Source organism: Rhinopithecus roxellana, chromosome 13 (assembly GCF_007565055.1).
Source record: "Rhinopithecus roxellana isolate Shanxi Qingling chromosome 13, ASM756505v1, whole genome shotgun sequence".
NCBI lineage: Eukaryota > Metazoa > Chordata > Mammalia > Primates > Cercopithecidae > Rhinopithecus > Rhinopithecus roxellana.
The window spans coordinates 12,695,908-12,718,517 of record NC_044561.1 but is presented as its reverse complement, the minus strand read 5'-3'; the positions used below and the strand labels follow the sequence as shown (position 1 = coordinate 12,718,517).

The window sequence follows — 22,610 nt, the reverse complement described above, 5'->3', positions numbered from 1 at the left end:
TTACTCACTGACAAATCCCCAGGATCTAGAACAGGGATCGGCACATAGTAGGTGCTCAGCAAATGCTTGATCCAAGCATTTATTCAGCAAATGCCTTCATTCAGGAATAAAATCTGCAAATGCAGCATGCATTTTGTCAATGTTTGCTCATTGAGAGTGGGGTCTTTAGGTAAGTGGAGTAATTAATAGCCACTTGTTAGGTTCCCAAATAGTGCTGGGCACTGTGAGGATATAAAAGCTCTGATGTCCGGCCGGGCATGGTGGCTCATGCCTGTAATCCCAGCACTTTGGGAGGCAGAGGCGGGTGGATCACCTGAGGTCAGTTGTTCGAGACCAGCCTGGCCAACATGGCGAAACCCCATCCCTACTAAAAAATACAAAAACTAGCCAGACATGGTGGTGCGTGTCTGTAATCCCAGCTACTCGGGAGGCTGAGGCCGGAGAATCACTTGAACCTGGGAGGCTGAGGTTGTGGTGGGCCAAGATCGCACCATTGCACTCCAGCCTGGGTGACAGAACGAGACTCAAAAAAAACCTCTGATGTCCATCCACCACTGGCTTCCTGTTGCCTTTGGAATAAAATAGAAATTCCTCCCACTGTGGCCCCTGCCTACCTCACCTCCCTCTGCTTCTCCAGCACACACCAGGATATGTCTTCACCAGCCTTAAGTTCCTCTATGTTCCAAGCTTGTTCGTGCCTCAGGGCCTTTGCACTTGCTGACCTTGTTGCTGGATCTCAGTGCGAATGTCCCTTCTTCTCATAGTCCTTCCTGTCCCCCCCCAACCAGTTACCCCACAAATCAACACCCATCTCAGCTCTGTTTTGTCATCTGCACTGCCTGAAATTATCTTGATCATTTGTTTACTCATAGAACCAGTTTATTGGAGAATCTCAAATCCATGGGCTCTGAAACAAAACCATTTTACTTTTTCCTGATTACTTTTTTCCATCAAGGTCTGCAGAGGTCCCCTTCCTGCTGGGTCTTCCTAGCAGGCTGATCCCAACATGTTTCAGACCATCCTAGTCACTGAAAGGCAGGCCAGGTCAGCTCAAACTCCCGAAGTGTTTGTTCAAATCTCTTTTCCAGAAGAGTGGGGAGGGGAGCAAGATCTTTTTTTCCTCTCTCTGGAGTAACTTGAAACAGAGAGGCCAGGAAGGAGCCGCGTGTCTTCTGCACAGGCCTCCTCTGGGTCCAGTTCCATCTGTCGTTATCTCCGTGGTGGTGGGGGGTGGCGGAAGTGCCTGGTCGTTTGGGGGCTGAGCCTCCTCTGTTGCTGCGGTCTCCTCAGGAAAGGGCAGCCATATTCCCCTCCAGCCCTGCCAGTGGAAGAGGCCCCCTACCCTTTTCCAGGTGGGAAACAGCTTCCTTTGTCAGTACCTGTCTGGCCGGCCACATGACTCCACTCCATGTGGGTCCTTCTAGGAGCCCTCCATGGAACACCTGTGCCGCCCTTCCAGATGTGGTCCTTGCTTTTCCTGCTCCTGGTGTAGGCTTCTCCCCAAGCCTCTCCCCACGGAACGCCTCCAAGAGGGGACCAAACAGCTCTGGGGATGTGTGCTGAGCTTCCCAAGGGCGCCCTTGCCACCCTGTGCTGCAGCTGGCACCAGGTTCCTGCAGCTCAGAGAGCATCCGACTGGAGTGCCGTGCCAGCCTCCTCTTCCTGGCAGCATCCTGTCTCAGGAGGATCCTCTTGGGCCTCCTTCCCTTGGTGGGGCAAGGGGGTGACATGGGGGCACCCACTCACCAACACAGTGGTCACCCTCACTCCCGTCTCTCTTGACCATTCCAATCTTATACAGACAGGGAGGAGCGGGGAGCAGGGGGACGTGGGGCTCACAGCAGCAGGACCAATTCTTCCATCTCTACTAGGGCCATGGGGAGGGGGGCTGGCCCTAAGCTACCATATCTCTTTAGGAGGTGGTTTACTTAGCATCTTTGTCCACAGCTGTGGCCCTGGTAACCAATTCTGGGGCAACTGAAAATGCACCCACTGCATCCCTTTGGTTATGGTGAGCCTTCCCTTTCAGGACATGTGGCACAAAACCAGCAGCCTGGCTGCTAGTGCCTAGGAAAATACCCAGCAAATGATAGGCCCTTGGTAACGACTTGCTGAAGGCGTGACACGGCCGCTACAGTGGCTTCATGTTGAGTAACAGGAAGAGAAGGGGGATGCGAGAGCCTGACCTTGGCTGACACCGTGTGCGCAGATGCCCTGCACACCCATTACTTCACTTCTCACAGTGACCTTGAGAGGCAGCCTAACCCCCACCTGCTCCCAGCCAAGCTCGGAAGGAGGCAGAAGAGGATGGCGGCTGGGAGCCGGGCTCTGGCATCCATGATCCTGGCTCGGCCACCCCTTGGCTAAGTGTCTTAATTCTCTGACTTTAGCTCCTCATTTGTAAAAGGGGGATGGTGAGACTCTGCCCTGTAAGGACTAAATTAGCGAATATATGACATGTGCTTAGCTCATGTAGAGACATGGCAGGTCGTAAACAGGAACCAGGGCAATTTCCATCATTATCATTGGGACAGGCCTAGGTCAGTCCACCCCAATGCAGGCACTCTCTGCACGACGCCCCTCGCTCCCCTGGAGGGAGAGTAATGAAGTCCTCTGGGGCATGGGGGCTGAAAGAAGCCGAGACCCCTGGGGAAAGGTGACAGTCAGGGAAGGCCTTGGATGCCAGACCTTGGCCGGCAGCCTGATGTAAATAAAAGGCGATGAGGCACCTCTGTGGGTCTTTAATCAGGGCAGTGAGATGATGAAAGTGGTGTTTTAGAAGATTAATCTGGCAGCAGAGACAGGATGGAGAACAGTCAAGCTCAGTGCAAACGATGATGCGGGTTGCCCAGCTCCCCAGGAAGGCGGGAGCCCTGGCCTTTCTGCACTCAGCCTTCCCTACAGCCATAGAGGCCGGGCCCTCCACCAAGCGACAGGCACCAAGGGAGGCCGGCAGAGGGCACTGTTCTGCCGGTGACAGGAGCCACCTCCAGGGAGGTCTGGCATCTGGCTAGCCAGGAGCAGGCAGCAGAATGGACTCTGTCAGCATAAGGAGGGGGCCATCAGCCCCGTCTCAGCCTCGGGACAGGTTCTGAGCTGGGCATTTCAGCTGTGGGAAACTGTAAGCAAACGCTGGGCCAGGCCCTTTCAAAACCCACCGTGGGCTTCGCTTTTGCCGTGGGAGGCCCTTTAGGGAGCAGGTGCGCCCTGCCGCGCAGAGTGGGCAGGACCACCCCCTCAAGCAAGGCGATGTCCCAAAGCACCAGCCTCACAGCAGGGAGGGCCAGGGTCCCCAGTGGGGTTCCCGGCTGCCCTGGAACCGGCAGTGACGCAGTGGCCAAAGTGTACGGTGGAACTAGGGCCACCCAGGCCAAGAGTGAAAGGAGCTGCTGCTTCGACATTTTCTCCTCATTTTATTTAAAGCCATCATTATACATTAAAAGTGCAGAGGTCATTCTGTCTTCTCCAGTTGTGCAGCACGATCTGCTCCAGCTGTTCACGCCAGCACCCGGAAAACCTCCACCTTCTCCCGGTACAGCTGGTGGAACTGCTTGGCCAGGCAGTGGAAAGGGGCTTCGAAGTTTTCCATCTCCTTCTGGAAAGACAGTTTAAAAAGTTGGCGGTGTTACTTTTAGAAGGGTCAGAGGGCCAGCACTCACTCCATGCTTCCCTCATTCAGGGGCTACCTACTTTCCACCTCATTTCATCCTCACACCCTTTGGGGTAGCCACTTTCATGGATGCCAGTTTTACAAGAAGGAAACTCAGATGGATTCGGGAAACTCAGAGATGACGGTACCTTGCAGGACGCCACACACTTTGTGAATGGTGGAGCTGGGGCCTGAACCCACGTCTGTTTCTACAAAGCCTGTGCTTTTAGTTGTAGTCACTGTTATGTGTGATGAGATGTGAAAATGAGACCTTTCCTCTCTTAGTTTTGACTGAGGCTCAAAATGCCAAAGCAAAATACCAGGCAACCAGGAGCCCCCCATCCCGAAGAAGAGCTAGACAGCATGGGGCATCCTCTTCCTAGGCTGGTGCTGGACCCAGGCCTGGGAGGAATGGAGGTGAGGTGGCGGCTGGGCAAGCCAGGAGAGGGCTGCCAACGAGACGGCCTCGCTGCCTCCTTTGTCAAACTACACGGCTGCAGTGGCACTTCCCTGGACCAGCGGGGGCCAAGTGGCGCCAGCCTGGTGCTGTCTTAAGGGGCCTCGGCTGGAACCACCTCAGGGAGGGTGATGCATCCCAAAAAGAATGAACAGCCAGGAACTGGGGCTGCAGGACGGGTGAGGGGGCACCACCTATGAGAAGCAGCCTGCAGGTGAGACAGCGCCACTGATGGGGTGGGGAGGGGCATCTCAGAGGTGCCCACGGGGCACCAGCCGGATCCACCCAGCAGGTATGGAGCGGGCCACGACAGACCCCAACAAACACGCTGCACTACTGGCTCCGGTCTCTCCCTCCCGAAGACTGTGAGAGGAGGTGCGAATTTAAATGAAGTTCAGAATTTTGACAATCACCCGGGGCTGGGCACTTTATACCTGAAATCATGACTATTTTTGTGACTAAAGGGGCCGAAAAGGATTTTTGTTACCTGAGAGAGAAGAGAAGTTAAGGAACTTGCCCTAGATTTTATCTAAGGGGTGGAGAAAATGGGCCCCTCCAGGTGCGCAGGGACAGGCTGGAGGCGAAAGGAAATGGCAGCGTCTCACTTCACAGCCACTCTCGCTCTGTGGGTACACGTGTGCATTCAAAAACTTTTTCAGAAACAAGCTGGCAGAAAAAGGAATGTACCACTTTCAAGACAGTAGCTCAAGCTATGAATGCACTAAGGACCTGTTTTGAGACGATCCCTGGCAGCTGGCAAAAGTGCAACCTTGAGAAGAGGCCGTGAAATATCCCCAGCGAAACAGAAGGATTTCCAAACTGAAGAACGCTGCAGAAGGCATCAAGCGCAGTGCCTTCGCTGCACAGGTGAGTCGTCTGAGGCCCAGCAAGTGAAGTGGCCCAGCTGGTTGGTGCGGAGCTCAGCCCAGCATCCAGATTCTCTGATTTGGGAAGAGCTGCCTTTCCTCGAGGCCAGCTGGGATGAGAGAAATGTGCGAAGGAAACCAGGTCCCTTGGAGAAAGCTACCTGGACTTTCTAGCCAGGGAAAGCCTAAGCGAATGAAACAGTTGGCCAAGAGGAAAGACAGTGGTGGCAATGCTGAGAGAGTGCGGAGGGAAGAGTGGAGAGTTTGTAGCCCAGACGAACATTTACAGTAAGTGCCCAACAGCCAAGGACTTGAAGGCCATCAACCTCCAGCTGGACATGAGAGCAAGAATTCAGTACATCCTGCCGGGCCCTGCTGTTTGTGCAGAGCACAAGGTCCCAGGCAATGCCAGCGTCGGGGTAAAACACTGCTTCCGTCAAAAGCAGAGTTAAGAGTGGAATGGAGGGAGGCCGAGACGGGTGGATCACGAGGTCAGGAGATCGAGACCATCCTGGTGAACACGGTGAAACCCCGTCTCTACTAAAAAATATAAAAACTAGCCGGGCGAGGTGGCGGGCGCCTGTAGTCCCAGCTACTTGGGAGGCTGAGGCAGGAGAATGGCGTAAACCCGGGAGGCGGAGCTTGCAGTGAGCTGAGATCCGGCCACTGCACTCCAGCCTGGGCGACAGAGCGAGACTCCGCCTCAAAAAAAAAAAAAAAAAAAAAAAAGAGTGGAATGGAAAAAGACTGAGGCCTGCATAGCGCACACACGGGGATTTCTAAATGGATTCGAAAACACTCAAAAACGCAATCTTGGGAGATCTCAACATAAAAAGGAAGGAATTCAATGCAGGTGAGCCTCAATAGACACCACGGCATGCTTCTGAAATAGATGGAAATTGAACTATTTTCCAAATACGTGAAGAGGGTTGCCAATGACAGGAATCCTTTTGTCTGATCACGAATCAGCATCACGCTTACACAGTCCGGACAGCTGTGGAGTAGGTCTGTTTAGAGTGAGGGATTCTCAGGGCAGGTTCAGGCTAGTGTTCAGCCTGGCCTAGAACTGGGTTCTGCAGAGTCCCAAAGCAGGCTCTGCGGGAGGCCAGGGTACCCCTTCTAGAAAACCCAAGTTTTCCAGCTGGACAGGCCTGACCCCTAGTCCTGTTTCTAGCCCTTGTTTAACTGTGCGACCAGGGAAAGCTACACAACTTTTCTGAGTCTGTCATCTGTACAACACAGGAGTGTTACATTGTAGGGCTGTTATGAAGCCTAAACAAATAATGTGTGCAAAACACCTAGCACACAGTAGGCCCTCAACGAACGTTACTTCCCGACTCCTCGCTTGCCTGGGAGGGCAGTGATCACCGTGGACTGTTCTTGCACTTGTCTGTAGGGACCTTCTTTGGGTCGGCAGGATGGTCACTGCGGCATTTAGGCAGAGGAGAGAAGGAGATGGGCTTGGCATCAGGCCTTGGCTGCGTCTCAAGCTGCGTTTGGTTATATTTCCTTTTTAATTACAGCTTTCTTAACCGAGCTGCCAGTGGTGCTTCTATGAGCCTTAACTCAGGGGGGACTAGTTAACTTGCACAGATAATAGCAAGTGCTTACTGCAGCCTCTTCAAGCATAGTTTACACCCACCCACTTCAACACCTGAATAGAGTTTAACTGGTAGCCCACTGGCCTTTGGTGACTCATGTTTTGGAGGTTGGGGTGGGTTTTAATTTCTGAGTTCTATCAAGTGTTCCTGGGAATATGGAATATTGGGGTGTGGGGACAATTTCACAAATGAATGGAGGAAGGGGGAATACTGAAATCCTGTTTGCTAGGGCACTACCGCCTACTGCTTTGCGCAAAGGTGTGCTGCAGAAAAGATGAGGAACTCGCTGTACAGGAAAAGCTGATTTGGACTTCATTAATTTAGCATTTGTGATAATTGGACCAGAGGCAAGGGTGATATTTACCTCTGCACAAGCCATGAATACAAGGATTTAGTAAGTAGTAACAGTATAAACAAGATTCTAGGGGCAACATTTATACTTTAAGAAAGCTAACATCTACTGAGTGTTTACCAGGCACCAGACTTTGTGATCCGTGTTTTATACGCACCATATTACTTGATTCTCATGTTTATTACTCAGTGAGGGATGTATTTTATTAGCCTCATTTTACAGGCCTGAGGCACCAACAGGTGAAATAACATGTCCAAGTTCCCACAGCAAGTTCTCCTGCTCTCCATGGGAGTCAGGGTGCCTGCCTTTACCACTGTGAAGGGAGCATGCTGCGTTGAGGGGATTTTATAAGCTTGGACAGCAGCACTGGTCAAGGTTCCTAGATGCAACAGCGCAAGTGCCTAGAGCCAAAGTCAAGCTGGGGCAGCAGATGACCTCCAGAACATTAACCAGCCCATGTGAAGATGACCTCCAGAACATTAACCAGCCCATGTGAAGATGACCTCCAGAACATTAACCAGCCCATGTGAAGATGACCTCCAGAACATTAACCAGCCCATGTGAAGACAATCTCCAGAACATTAACCAGCCCATGTGAAGATGACCTCCAGAACATTAACCAGCCCATGTGAAGACAATCTCCAGAACATTAACCAGCCCATGTGAAGATGACATCCAGAACATTAACCAGCCCATGTGAAGACAATCTCCAGAACATTAACCAGCCCATGTGAAGATGACCTCCAGAACATTAACCAGCCCATGTGAAGACAATCTCCAGAACATTAACCAGCCAATGCGAAGACAATCTCTAGAACATTAACCAGCCCATGACTCTTTTGAGGGCCACAGAATCAGGTCTAAAGGCCACAAGGTGAGGGCCAAGTTACGACCATGACTGTGCCAGGCCTGGTGGTCTCCCCAGCTAGCAACCCTGGCAAGGGGCAGGGCAACCAACACCCCGGCCCCTGCTGGCTCTGAGATGGATGTCTGGGGCCACTCCTGCTCCTAGAGGGCAGGTCGTCACTTCACGCCCTTCCTAGTGGAGTCTCACGTGAGGGATCTGATTGGTGCAGCCTGGGTCACATGCCTGCATCTTGGCCTCAGGGAGGATGGGACTTTAAAACTCCCAAACACAGGAAGCAGTTTCCTCAGTGCTGGACAGCTAAAATCATGATACATGAGGTTGGCGCAAAAGTAATTGCAGCTTTTGCCATGAAAAGTGTACTGAAGATGCTGATAACAAATCACTTACTTTTTCTACTTAATGAGGTCTTCTGATCTTTTAACTGGCAGGCACTTTGTGGCCTGGAGTCACCCTGGGGATGCAGCAAGGTGAGGATGGGAAGCACTGATGGGAATTAGAGGCCACAAGTCCTAGTCCTGGCTCCAGCCTTCACTAATCATGGGACTTTGGACAAGTCACTTGAGCAGCTCAACACTGGAATGGGAACCGTGAGACCAACTTCTGGTTCACAGGCCTGATTGTCAGGGCCACAGGAAACAATGTTCCAGCAACATCTGAACCCAGAATACTGCATGCAAACGTCAAGGGTCCTGATCACCACACACAATGCACTTCTGTTTCTTACTAGTTGAGATACATATTTTCCCAGGGTTGGCTGGCTAATCTGCCTTCCTGTTATATCTGAGCGGCTACTGCTGTACTGAGAAGAGATCTTGGGCTAAGAATGTAAACATCAGTTCCAAATGAGACTCTGCATATGGTGGAGTAACAGCTCCCTGCACGTGAGGTCATGTGCAAGACCGCTGCCAGCAGAGGCCCACTCCAGACTTGGCGACGAGGCAAACGGAGATACTCACCACGGATGTTTCGAAACATTCCAGGCCTTGGCCCAGCGCCCATGCCCGGGCCTCAGCTGAGTCCACTGCTCGCCTGCCGACCAGGTCTGTCTTGTTCCCAACTAAAACACCTATCAGAAGAAACAACCAAAATATGACACTTCACTGTCACAGTCTGGAAGGACGGCGGGCGAGATGAGAGCACTATTTTTGAGGGGTGTAAAGCATCCTCTAAGAGCTGCCCGACTCAAGCTGGTGAGACCCCACAGGGAAAGCCGGGGGTCTCCCGTGCTGGCCCCGAGGGCCACAGACAGGTGGGCTTTGCTTTTCATGCATAGCTTCTGCTAGATCTTTTTTCTAGACCTCATGTATATCTGTCTCCCTTGCCTCCTTAAAGGGCTGCAAACGCGTGAAGGCGAGGGCCAAATTTATGTGAGCCTTGTAATAATTCCTAGCACATGGAGCAAACTGTAAACTGGTCATTAATACTAATCTGAGGACTCGGCTTGGAGTCAGGGATTCAGAGGTAATTTAGTTCAGCTCCCAGCTGCATCAGCTGCAGCTAATTTTTGAGCCTGTCTCTGGAGATCACTTTCCCCGGTCTATAATGAGGAGAATTTGTTGATCTCACATAGGGACGAAAAATAAACTGATTTAAAGCATTCAGAAGTGACAACAGGACTTGAATGTTTACTTGTACCCCATATACAAGAGAAAATTAGGAACTCTTCCCTGGGGTTAGCTTTCTGGAATTAACAACTGATATTACAGCACCCTCCCCTTATTGAGTCTACCCACAGCCCTGCCAGGTGCGTGTCCTCATTCCCATTTCCTAGACTGGGAGAGGTGTGTGTGGTGACTCACCGAGGTTGGCATGGCTGCTAAGCGGCAGGGCCAGTGTATGCCTTAGGCCATCAAAGTCAAAGCCCAGGGCCCCTTCTCCACCCACAGCTACCTCTGCAATGCCCTTGTGCTCTTGAACTGAAGGACAGAGATGCCTCTGGGAAACATGGGTGTCTGCAGCTCGTACCTGGGAGAGAGAGGCCTGGAGCCTGGAGCCGAGCCTTCTCCAGCCACTTGCTGCAGTTGTTGAAGGACTGTTCACTGGTCACATCATAGACGAGACATAAGACATTGGGACTCTCCCACTGTGCAAGAGGGACAGGATGAGCATGGGTCAGTAACAGGAAAAGTGACTTCAAGGCTGGGAGACAATTTGGCCCTCCAAGGGAAAGGATATGGGGAATAGAGGGAAACAGAAAACTACAAGGGGGACAGGAGTCAGAAAACAGCCACACCCACAGAAGTCAAACAATTTCCCCAAAAGAATGAACAGGGGGCCCCATTCAGTGGCAGGAGGCAGGGCTGGGGGGCTACTGCCAAGGATGAGAGCTCATGTCTGGGCCAGGCTCTGCTGGGCACTTCTGCGCCTCACTGTGAAGCCTCCCAACTCGGTAGTGTCTGAATATTTTCCACTTTGTAGCTGAAGAAACCGAATTCAGGGAGGCTAAGTGACTTGTCCAGGCCTGACAGGCTTTAAAAACAATGACAACGATGACAGAGATGGGGGACGACTGAGGTCTTCTCTACCCAGAAATCTGCTTTCACCTGTGGCTGGCCTCGTTCAGTCATTCTCCACTCATTCTTATCGAGAGCCCACCACCATGCAAGTTATGTTTCTGTGCTTTCCAGCCCTGAAAGAAGATTCTTCTTCATTAGCCAGCCCTGGGAGCTTGTTTGCTTGCATCTTCCTAATAAGAGCTGGCTTTTTAAAATGCAGAGGGCATTTTCTGCTTCTCTTGCCATCCCTGCCTCAGCCTAATCCAAACCACATCGACAACTGGACAGGGCTCCATGACCCAATTAAGAGCCAAGACTACACTCTCAGGGACTGTCGCCTTCAGGGGCTGCTCAGAGTCCTGGGACGTCCTGCTGCCTACTCCTGGACATAGGATGGCCCTGTACAGGCTGTGGGTGCGCACCCTGGTGCTTGTGACTCTTGGTCATGCCCTGGTTTCTGGATCCCCCAACCTTGCACAATTAGGACCTGGTTTATTTCTGGGGTGTCAGTAACCTTCCAGGATACAGAGGATAATCCTTTTCCCTCCAGATTGAATTCCCTTTAGGATCCTTGGAAGGCCAGCCCAGAGTCCATTCTGGAGGGCTCCTCTTCACCCTATAAGGCTGTGCTGGCTCCTGGCAGTGTCCAGGATGGGAGGACTGTGAACTAAACTGATTAACTCTTGAACTCCTGCTAGAACACACTGAACTCTGTTACATGCATGCAGGAGACACCTCAGCATGGTTTTAACTCAAGAAACCCTCCTTCTTCCAGGCTTCAGTGAGGGGATCCTGGAGAGGCCTGCCATCAAGTTAAAGCCAGAGTGGGTGAACCGGGAGTCAGGGCTGGCTGGAGGGAAGGGTGTGAGCTGACGGGTGGCACATGGCCTGGATTTGCCCAAATACATCTTCCCTTCTACTGGGCATGGCAGCCCCAGTGCCAGGCCATGCCCACAGTAGGCAATTGGGGTGAACATCATGAACCGATGCATGAAGCCAACCCTGTATGAAATCACTATCATTCGATCTACTTCTCTTAGGCGACAAAAAAAAAAAGGGGCAGAAAACAGTTTCCATTAAAATGTGGCTGTTCTTGGAAAGGCAGGGGAGGGCTCTGGAGAACTCAAACCTTCTAATTAGCTCGCTGGCCCAGATTAGTGAGACTGTTACCATGGAAGGTACAGCAAGCGGATCCTGCGAGGCTGGTGGGACGGCGGTGGATGGGGCATGGTGAGCCCTGGGCAGCAGCAGCGGCATTTCCCGGAGCAAACCCCAGTGGAACAGCAGAAAGTGAGCCTCATTATAGGCTGAGGCCTCTCAGCACTTCCCAGAGGGGAAGGAGGCAGTCTGTACTGTCCTGGGAGGTAGGCGACACCATCTGAAAGGAGGGTGTTGCTCCAACACCATCAGGAGGGTGTTGCTCTAAAGAAGGGAGGCCTCACAGGGGGAGGGCTGCAAGGATCGAGCCGCAAGGCTCTTGGCCCATTGGGCACCCCAGAGCTGGGGCCCGGGCAGTCACGCGCATCAGCCGCTCCTTCTTGCCAAGTAGCCACGAGTCCTGGGCTGGGAGGAACGCCCCTTAAAGAGGAATGCCATGGGAGCTTCCCAACAGCACAGTGCAGGGAAACTGCTGTGTGAGCACTGTCAGGGGCCAACGTTTTGGCAGGAGGTGGTGATGGTCAGGAAAAAGACCACGTGCTACTTGCCAATGTATCCAGCATTTCCGAAAACAGCTCCTTGCCAGCAGAGTCGAAAATGAAGAGTTCCTACGATCAGAAAAGCAAGAACGTCTCCACATGGAAAAACCACAAGCTACGAGTCAGTGGTATCACTCTCAGCTCACACTAGGCTTGTCTTAGGGGTGAAATATAGGCACCCACAAATTCATACATGCTCTGTCCTTTCTCCTAGGCACGAGAGAAGATGATGGGGAAAGGAAAGGAGCGAACTCCAGAGTCTTAGAGAGGCGGTACGACGGGTTCTCGCACCAACCAGCACTTTCTGTGTAGAATCTCACCTCTTGTAACCCTGAATGCAAAAATACCAGGAACAAGCTGACTTCCCACCTGGCAGAACAGAATGTTAAACAGGCCGGCAAGCGCTCTGGTTTCCAAAAGGTCATTCTGCACTTTGTTAACCAAATTGATTTTCAAATCTTAGAACAATTCTTTCTAAAGGAGGTCACTGAGTAGGGCCTGGGGAAGGTGTTTAAAGTAGGACATTCTGTCACCCTTCTGGGATGGCTAAGGAGTGATGCAGACAGAGGGTGCGGGATGACCCTTCCTGCCCTGTCCAAACTTTCCCCAGCTCATGTGAGAGCCCCTAGGGCTACTCCCCTAGGAAATCACCCCTCGGCTCCCCGCCAAGCTCCCTCCTGGCACTGGGTATTTCCTGGCTGGCCTCTGATCCCCAGCGTATGCCATCTGAACATCAGTGCCATGGTCTGTTTTGCATATTGGTTACCTGGGCACTCACCTTTCTCTTCATCAGAAGTACTTACACTTTTTTTTTTTTTCTCAGACCTTTTTAGGAATCTGGTGAAAGCTACAAACCCTCTCTCTGGAAAAGTACACACCAACATAACATCTTGCAATCCACTTTCAAGAGTCCCAGGTTCCCATACAGAGACTCAAGAACCTTGATAGTAGAGAACAAGTTCTTTGAGGGCCAGGCCCATATCCTAGTCCTCCTTCCTTCCTCCTCCACCTCCTCAGTCCCTCCCCCAAATGCTTCCCGATTCTATTCCGAAATGCTCAGACAAGTCCAGGCCACAGCCTTGCACTACATCTCTCCTAGAGAGGGTGGTGTGACTATAGAGACCCTGGGCCCAGCTGGGGGAGCCCTGAGTTCCCTTGGGTAAAGGCATCACTCACCACACTGTCTCCCGTGTCAGGAACTGGCACTGTCTTCACCACCAAATCCATTCCTGTTGTCTGCCGAGGAACACCAAGAATGTTAGCATTGAGGGCCCCCAAAGCGGGAGCCTGTTACAGGAGGACACACAAGCACCCCGATCCCAGGGGGGGCTATCTCCAGTGGAAGGGTTTGTTCTGGACTCGTTCTGGTGAGAAGCAGCTCAGTGTGCAGAAGTCAGAGAGGACCCACTAGTCCTCTCCACCTCCCTGCCCCGACATGAGCTGCTATGCATGGTGGCCAAGTTGCTTGTGGCCAGTCTGCTCTGTAGCCGACCTCTCACCCTGGGCTAGTGGGAAAAACGATCTCTACATGGCCCTCCGAGCAGCCTCTCATCAGCTGTCTTAAGGCTTCTTCAAGGAACTTCGCAGTCACTCACTCACGGTGAACCGAGCACTTCTCTTTAAGCTGTGGCCAGGTCTCAACTCCCCAGCTCACCAGGGTGTAGCTCTTCTGGAAATGGGCTCCGTCACTGCGGAAGATCTGCGCCAGGGCAGTCTTGCCCACTGCTGGGTCTCCTGTGAGGTCAGAAAAGAAGAAGAAGAATGCCTCAGTTCTCATCCAACTTGAGAATCTCTCGCTGCAGAACATTAGTCTAGAAACCAAAAACTTCAGTGAGTTTTGAGAGATGTACTTGCCTCTCACAGGAACTTGTTCTGAGGCCGTGGGCAGGGCACAGGTCCATGAGACTGATCTGCAAACCTCACAGCAGCCAGAGCACATTCCTGCATGGCTAAGCCTTTTATCCATGGGAACTGACCCAGAAGGTAACAGAGCTTACGGAGGGCTTTGGGGCCCTGGAAACGGAACTGACGCTCTTCCACTGAAACACGCCCCATGGGGAAAAGCTGTCACTTCCAAACTGGAATTTACTTTGAAGTCTTGAAGGTAAAGAAGTGTGACTGGCACTGACAGGCAGACTCACCTGTCAACTGACCCAATCTGGGTTGACAGCTTCCACCTGAATACTATTTTGGGTGGGGGCTCAGGGATGGAAGGGTCTCTGCATTTGTGGGAAGCAAGAAGTCTGAGGCTATGTTCATCATCCTGAAATCTCTTTCCAAATGCTATGCTCCATCTCCATTGCGGAGTGCCCGCCTGTGACCCGAGGATTCATCTTCCCGGGGGCCTCTCCACCAATTCTATCTGCAATAGCAGTCACCTCCTCCAAGCTCGTCTCTCACCTACTGGCTTTATCTCCCTCTCCTCTGCTGGTCAATAGCCCCAGAAACTGGTCCCTCAGAACTAAAGGTTTATGTCGCAGTTTTCGATCTCAGACCTAAGCCCTTCACAAGATGGCTGGGCGCCATTTAATCGAGCGCTCCTCCTGTGCCCGTCACAGGTGCTGGAAGCTCTCCCTGCCCGTCTTTAATTCCCCTTTGCCCTCCCCATTTTCCCTCCCATGACTCTGCTGAGCCTCCTTTGATGCCAGTGGTTTCCATGTTCTACCTCTTTTCCTCCTGAGTCTTACATGGACTTGCACTCCACCGTCCAGGCCCTGGCAGAACATGTGCTTTTGGCTTCTCATCCTCTGGATGCTTAGCAAAATCAGCACCGCACTCCGCGGCTTCCAACTCACATCACTTGGTACCGTCTCTTCACCTTTGCTTCCCACTTTACAGTCGGCTTCAACACTTCTTTCCTCAACTTCTCGACAGTCTGCTACTGTTCACTTTTCAGTTTTGACTTTTCCCACCTATAATTTTCTCTTGTAAGACAATTATTTCAATGCTTGTGTCATTTCATTTTATGTGAACTCCTCCAGGTTTGAGTGAGCTATTCAGGTCCTGCTTTTCTATTTGTCATCACTCCTTAGAAGGGAACCAACAAGTGCTGAGCCCCCCTCACGGACCTGTTCACACAATCCCATTCATTCCTTCCCCGCCAAGGTATCATTAACCTCACCTGACAGATGAAGAGACTGAGGCTCAGAGAGGCTGGGTAACTTGCCCGGGATTCCAACCTCATGCTCTTCCCAGGCCTTGCTCCTCTCCTAGAGCTCAGGGACCACTTCTGATCCTTTTCTTGTTTTGAGATGGAGTCTCTGTCACGCAGGCTGGAGTGCGGTGGCGTGATCTCGGCTCGCTGCAACCTCTGCCTCCCGGGTTCAAGTGATTGTCCTGCCTTAGCCTCCCGAGTAGCTAGGACTACAGGTGCTCACCACCACGCCCAGCTAATTTTTGTATTTTTAGTATAGACGGGGTTTCACCATGTTGGCCAGCCTGGTTGCAAACTCTTGACCTCGGGTGATCTGCCTGCCTCTGCCTCCCAAAGTGCTGGGATTACAGGCATGAGTTCTGACCCATTTTTAATGCTGCCCCTCCAGGCCCTCCTCACCGCAGCCTTCCATGACATCTGGGGCAACTACAGCCTAGACCGTCACGGGGTACCCGTCCATCTCGGAGCAAACAGAGCGCGTCGCTTTCCTTCCTTGGGCCCTGACTGCGCCCGCCCTCCCGACTCCAGTACTGCTCCTGAATCCAGCTGGAAATCAGCTCCTCCTGCTTATGAGATTCCTCACAGATTTGTTCTGGTTAATTTCATAAATCTTTCCTCTGACTGTCAGTCACAGTCACCAACACTTACAGGAAACTGCCTGTGTTGGCTATGAGGGCTCAGAAGCACAGGGAGGTGAAATAACTGATAAACACATTTGCAGAGCAACAGGATGACAAGTGCAAATTCAAATAGCACAAACTGAGAAGCAAGGCGTCTGGGGAGCATCGAGGAAAGAAATGAATGAGAGGGTTCACTGGGGAAGGAGGCTTCCCTGGGGGCAAGGGCTGGGCCTGGGGGTGACAGCAGGCAGGGCTCTGCAGGACAGAGAGGATGACGTCTGCAAGGGCACGATGCGAGGTCACCTGTGACCTCACAGTTGCCAAGGCCAATGGCCTTTTCTTGGTTCTCATCCTCCTTGATGTCTCTGAAGGATGTGAGTCAGCCTGAAGCGACCCCTTCCTTCCCGAGTCCGGTCCCCATGGCCTCAGTGACCCTGCCCTGGCCTGGGTCTCCTGCCATCTGCCTGCCCCTATGCCCCCCGAGTGTAGGCATTCCCATAGGCCTGTCCTCGGTAGCGCTCTGCTCCCAGTCCACTCCATCCCACTGACTCTCGTCACCTTGAAAGAAGGCAGGCTCTCCCTCCCAATCTTTGTCTATATATCCAAAAACCCATGTGCATTGTCAGTTGCCATTAGAATGAAGGATCTTCCTCCAACCTCAGTCTGTCTACGGCCAAGCTTTGTCATGCCCTGGTCCTGAGTGTGTCGTCCCCCTTGCCCATGCTTTCTGTTCGTGATGCCATCATGTATTTTCATCGTCCCCAGATTCAACAGGTCACCTCTGACTGCTCCTCCTCCTCCCTCCCATCTCCAGGCAGCCTCCCTTGCATTCCTCACATCCTTGGCTGAGTCTCAGCCCACCTCTGCTCGGCCCTCCCTGCTGACCCCGCCCCAGTTAGCTCAGACCTCACTGCTGGGTTTCTGTCTCAGCCTCAAGTCCTTCCGTGGTGTGCTGGGGAGGGGGCCTCTGCAGACATGTTTCTCCCTTGCTAGGAGCTTCCTGTTAGGCTTTGCCAATGGGAGTTCTGGAAGAAGAGGGGAAGGCCGGCATCAGGGGAGAGGACATGCTCTTCCCGCCTGCTTCTCCTTTTTCTTAGCACTACCCTGGGCCTGCACCCCAGCAGCACTAACTGCTTCCTGTCTTGGTTTTTTCTGTGTGTATGTGTTTCCCTACTCCCAGACCAGCCTTATTGCTGTCCCCAGAGGAACCAGCACCAGTGGGCAGTGCCCTCCTCTCAGAGATCCACACCTCGGCTCCCAGGGCCCCTCCTCCCTGCTTCTGGGCTGAGAGCCCCACATGCTTCCCTCTGCTTCCCCAGCCTGAGAGGCGGTGCTCCTTCCTGCAGTTACTACCCGTGCTGCCTCAGTCTCCCCCTTTTCCTCTTCCAGTCCTCCAGCACCTGTGTCATTAACATCCTACTGAAATCCTCACCATTGAAATGCCGAATAGAGTTGCTGGTTTTTGCCTGGCCCCTGACTTATGTAGTCCTTGGTACCGGGTGTGGTCTTAAAACACAGACCCTCCAGGATGGTTTGGAACTGGTTTGGTGTGTCTTGCCCTGAACACAGGGATGGGCTCCTCCCAGTGGGAATGGGTCCTAGTGCTCTGTGGCATGTGCTGGAGTCACGCGGCGGGTGACTGGACTCCTGAGGTGCTGGCACCAGCCAGGCAGGGCCCCTTCTTCAGGGGTCCGGATCCCAGCTCCCTGGGGCTCTTCAAGCTTCTGACACCCCCGACCTCTGCCCGCCACTCTGTGTCATCTCAGTGCTGCCCTTCTTGTTTCCTCAGTCCTCCAACGCCTGATGAACCAATTCCACATATTAAAATGTCTCTGCTGAAATGACGACTGTGTTTTCTGTCTTCCTGACTGTGCCTTAACCGAAAACACTTCTTTCCTCTTCTTTTTCTCTCCCGGCTCCAATCCGCCCAGAGCGTGGCATCAACAGATGGACCCTCATAACACAGTGCCTCCATCTTGGCAAACCTTCACACAAACCCCACTGAGGATTCCTTCACGGCCTACTCATCTCCGCAGTCAGCCCTAACCTACCTTCCCACTCTCTCCCCAACAATCCCTTACCCCAAATCCGGGCTCTGCATTCCTGTTCTCCCAGTCCCTGAAAATTCCTCAAGGCCACCTCCTTCCAGGTACCCCTAGACCAAATTCAAATCCTGTCCATTCTCTGCAAGGAAATCTCAGGTAACACCCTTCCTGCACAGCCTCTGAAGGCCATCTCTCCCTCCTTCGTCTTTATCTGTGTGGCTAATGTGGATCACTGCTCAGTGGCAGTGCAAGATGTGATGTCAGAGCAACCCTCCCAGGAGGCTCTATTACCATCTCCATGTATATCAAGAGGCAGAATATCATGGTACTTAAGGGCACAGACTGTGAAGCCAGACTCCAGCTCCATCACTTTCTAGCTGTGTGACTTTAAATCAGTTAGTTAACCTCTCTGTGCCTCAGTTGCAACATGTATAACATAGGATAATCATAGCACCTACCTTGCAGAATTGTTATGAGGATTAAATGGGTTAGTATGTACAGTGCCTGACATAGATAAGTACTATTTAAGTGTTTTTTTAAAAAGTAAATAAAATATAGATCAATGTCAAATGTTGTTTTCTCTCTTCTCCAGAACCAGAACAAGCAGCAGCTGTGCCTTGAGGTATTTCCCCGCATCTGGCACACAAAGGGCATTTGCTTTGTGTTCGCTGTGTTAGAACTTATCACGTGCATCTTAGTTCTTCCTTGAATGCAACTGCTTCATGCTTGCATGCCCACTGCACCTTGCACGGTGACTCAGACACAGCAGGTGCCCAGTGAGTATCTGTTCAACGCATCAACACTTGAACTGAACATCAGGTCCTTCAATGACTAGTTATGTGAGAGAAAAAACAGAAAAACTCAGTTTCAGCAGTAGGGCTGTGGGTCATGGATGGAAAAATAAAACCAATGGTGTGTGTGTGGCAGGCGTGGGTGGGGGGTGTCAAAGGGGGTTGATTTCTGGGCTGAGGTCTTTTGGTCCCTGGGAACTTTCAAGAGGAAATGCTGTGGAAGCCCTGAAAAGAGGCTGCCGGGCACGGTGGCTCAAGCCTGTAATCCCAGCACTTTGGGAGGCTGAGACGGGCGGATCACGAGGTCAGGAGATCGAGACCATTCTGGCTAACACGGTGAAACCCCGTCTCTACTAAAAATACAAAAAACTAGCCGGGCGAGGTGGCGGGCGCCTGTAGTCCCAGCTACTCCGGAGGCTGAGGCAGGAGAATGGCGTGAACCCGGGAGGCGGAGCTTGCAGTGAGCTGAGATCCGGCCACTGCACTCCAGCCCAGGCGACAGAGCGAGACTCCGTTTCAAAAAAAAAAAAAAAAAGAGGCTGCAGATTGAGGCGCAGGCTGGAGTTCAGGAGCCATTAATTAGGCAGTGGCTGCACTCAAATGAGAGAACTGCCCAAGGGAGTTGGGGTAAAGAAGGGCACAAAGAGGCCGGGCACAGTGGGTGGCTCATGCCTGTAATCCCAGCATTTTGGGAGGCTGAGGCGGGCAGTTCACTTGAGGTCTGGAGTTCGAGACCAGCCTGACCAGCATGGCGAAACCCCATCTCTACTAAAAATACAAAAATTAACTGGGCATGGTGGCGTGTGCCTGTAACCCCAGCTGCGTGGGAGGCTGAGTCAGGAGGCGGAAGTTGCGGTGAGCTAAGATTGTGCACCATTGCACTCCAGCCTGGGAGACAGAGTGAAATTACGCCAAAAGAAAAAAAAAAAGGGCCGGGCGCAGTGGCTCATGCCTGTAATCCCAGCACTTTGGGAGGCTGAGGCGGACGGATCACCTGAGGTCAGGAGTTCAAGACCAGCCTGGCTAACATGGTGAAACCCCGTCTCCACTAAAAAATACAAAAAAAATTAGCTGGGCATGGTGGTGGGCGCCTGTAATCCCAGCTACTCGGGAGGCTGAGGCAGGAGAATCGCTTGAACCCGGGAGGCAGAGGTTGCAGTGAGCTGAGACTGTGCCATTGCACTCCAGCTTGGGCTACGAGAGTGAAATTCCATCTTAAAAAAAAAAAAAAAGGCACAGAGGAGCACAGCTTGAGGACAGTGTAGCTTAGGCTAAAGCCCTGGAAATCAGACTAGGACCCAGGGTCTGCATCATACTGCTCTGCCGCTTCCAGCTCTGTGACCCAAGGCAAACGTTCTCATTTTTCTGGGCCTCAGTTGCCTCATCTGTAAATGAAGATGGCAATAAGACCAATTCTCCAGGGTTGCTATGAGGATTCAGTGAGACCCCCTGTACTGAGGGTCTAGCACAGAGCTGATACACCCAAAGTGCTCATTAAGTTAGCTCCATGATGAAAACCGAATTTAAAAAGAACACAGAGAGAAGCCCATTTAAAACAAAATGTAACTTCAGAAAATAATGTTCCCACCTTATCCATAAGGAAATTAAAGCTCAAAAAAGTGCTTTGTCCAAGATGACACAGCCAATAAGAGGAACAGGCAAAATTACTTTTGTTACACAACACTGCCTCCTCTGGTGTTCTGGAAACTGGAGACTCTCCTGAGAACCATTAATTTATTTTGCTCCAATATGATTCAGTTACTACTGTCAGTCATCTTTCTGTGTGACCCTTTTATTTTCAAATTATAAAAGCCATTAAAAATATCATAATTTATTCTCAGTCTGGAAGAGGGGAATTTTTTTAAAAAGACATCTTTTTCTCTATATAATTTCTCACCCCTTCTTTCCTGAGCTGGCCAGGGAAGCCTGGAAAGGTCACAGGTTGAACAGAAACATGAGTTACAAGTTTTGGAGTTGGGCAGATCGAGGGGCCGAAATCCTGCCTAGGAGTTTCACTAGGGGTGACCTTGGCTGACATCTCTCAGTGCCTCAGTAAGATCAGAACCATCCAGTACCTGGCCAGGTGCGGTGGCGCATGCCTGCAATCCCAACACTTTGCGAGGCTGAGACGGGTGGATCGCCTGAGGTCAGAAGTTCGAGACCAGTCTGGCCAACATGGTGAAACCCCGTCTCTATTAAAAATACAAAAAAAAAAAAAAAAAAAAAATTAGCCGGGCATGGTGGTGCGTGCCTGTAATCCCAGCTACTCGGGAGACTGAGGCAGGGGAATTGCTTGAACCAGGGAGGTGGAGGTTGTAGTAAGCCGAGATCGCGCCACTGCCCTCCAACCTGGGTGACAGCATGAGACTCTGTCTCAAAAAAAAAAAAAAAAAAAAAAAAAAAAAAGAACAATCCAGTACCTAGCCCAGTGTGCTATGGTGAGACGATTACATGAAATATGTGTGCCTCACATGCAGTAAGGACTCAGTAACATGCATATGTGTTTCGTAGTCTATAATCCAAGCTATTGTTTTTCTAAATGTGCAGAGTGATACAAGGGGCACACTACAAATGTGCATGCCATATATTCATCCATTCTGAAAGTATTTATTGAGTACCCACTATGTTCCAGGCATTGTTCTGGATGCTTGGGATGTATCAGTCAACAAAACAAAGATTCCTGCCTTTGGGAGTCTCAACATTTATGCCTTTCTTGGAGAGGGGCAGCACAGTAACTTTGGGTCTTAAAGACAATACACAAGTGCCTTTTGCAAACTCTGGTCACTACACGCAGGTCACCATTATCAGAGGGGGTGAGGTCAGAGAAAAAAAATTCCATAGTAAAGACTACCAAAGTCACTGATGCCTAACTTTGGGGTACAGTAAATGTTTAGCTAAAGCACTCAAGGTTTGCTTAAGTTTTGTTTGTTTTGTTTTATCAAGTCTGCTCCTCCAGAGTTTTAACCAGTGATTTTTTAACGAGTCGGCTCAACTGGTAAAGGTGGTCTCAGAGTACGTGACAGGGAGCAGGGGAAAATCCACTGGAGCTGCGAAGTGCTCTGGCAGATCATTCTTCCGCGCCTAATGTAACTTACTGTATCAGTAATTGCAGTAACTCGCCTTTGGCAGAGCGAAAGGAAAAGAGGGTAGGCAATTTAGGTGAACAAAAGCTTTGGATGAATTATGAAGGCTCTGGACTCCAGAGACCACCGTATTCAAACGCAAATTTTCAGACTCACCTGCCAGGATGCATTTGGCTGCCAGCTTCACCATGGTAACCAACACTCCCGCGAGCCGTACCCAGAGCACAAGAGCGGCTGCTAGAGGCGCGGGTGGGTGGGCTTCGGGCCCTGGGCTGGCCTGGGACGGGAAGGTGGGGAGGGCTGATCTCAAGGGCCAGTGGCCGCGACGGGACTGGGGATGACCGAGCCCGGCCCTTCTGGGCTGAGGGCGAAAATCGGGCGCTGGGGGCGGGTAGGCAGGGGAGGGCTCCAGGTGGGCCCGGCTCGAGGCCCGACACGGCAGTCTGAAAAGGTGCAAGAGAGCGGACACGGTCTGTGCTCCCCGCCCAGACCCTCAGCACAGCCCTACCCAGCGGGATCAGGGAAAGACGACTCGGCTCTCCTCCGGCCACAAGTACAGTACCTAACGCACTCTCTAGGTAACCATAGCCCACCTGCTCCGCCTCCTCCTCCTCGCTGACCCTCGATTGGCTGCCGCCAAAAGCTCTCACCCTCGAGGGCTCGCAAAAATCCAATGGGAGTAAGGAGTTGGGATAACAGCCTTTTCTTGAGATGCAACTCGTAGGATTATCTGTTCTTCAAGTCCATTCTGCTTGACGAGTGGTTGCTATTGACGTCAGTCAGCTTTATATCCCGCCCCCGCTGCGCTCCAGAGTCCCGAGATAAAGAAGCCTCCACGTCAAGCAGCCAGAAGCGGTGATAAAAGAAGCTTTCTGATTGGTCAGAGCCTGGCTTGACCCGTCTTCGGGTTGAATGGGGATTCGCCACTCCCG

General features: G+C 51.8%; 1 protein-coding gene across 2 annotated transcripts; it reads right to left on the bottom strand.

The window, feature by feature from the left end:
• Positions 1-3,393: 3,393 nt before the first annotated feature.
• On the bottom strand, positions 3,394-22,283 carry IFT27 (intraflagellar transport 27). Of its 2 annotated transcripts, none has more exons than XM_010389176.2 (7): positions 21,835-22,283; positions 13,640-13,719; positions 13,162-13,221; positions 11,995-12,054; positions 9,759-9,876; positions 8,750-8,859; positions 3,394-3,595 (listed from the first exon to the last, which is right to left on the bottom strand). In XM_010389176.2, the coding sequence occupies exons 1-7, from the start codon at positions 21,866-21,868 to the stop codon at positions 3,497-3,499; spliced, it is 561 nt and encodes a 186-aa protein (XP_010387478.2). In that variant the 5' UTR covers positions 21,869-22,283; the 3' UTR covers positions 3,394-3,496. The 2 variants fall into 2 exon arrangements, with proteins under 2 accessions (XP_010387478.2, XP_030771444.1); XM_030915584.1 differs by lacking the exon at positions 21,835-22,283 and adding an exon at positions 13,840-15,277.
• Positions 22,284-22,610: the final 327 nt, after the last annotated feature.

Excerpts from the sequence above, each read along its gene's own strand:
- IFT27 (XM_030915584.1), bottom strand. The coding sequence starts at position 13,951 with ATGGATAAAAGGCTTAGCCATGCAGGAATGTGCTCTGGCTGCTGTGAG. Across the intron at positions 9,877-11,994 it reads CGGAAATGCTGGATACATTG|TGGGAGAGTCCCAATGTCTT; the intron begins GCAAGTAGCACG and ends CCTCTTGCACAG. Across the intron at positions 8,860-9,758 it reads TCCAGGCCTCTCTCTCCCAG|GTGTTTTAGTTGGGAACAAG; the intron begins GTACGAGCTGCA and ends TTCTTCTGATAG.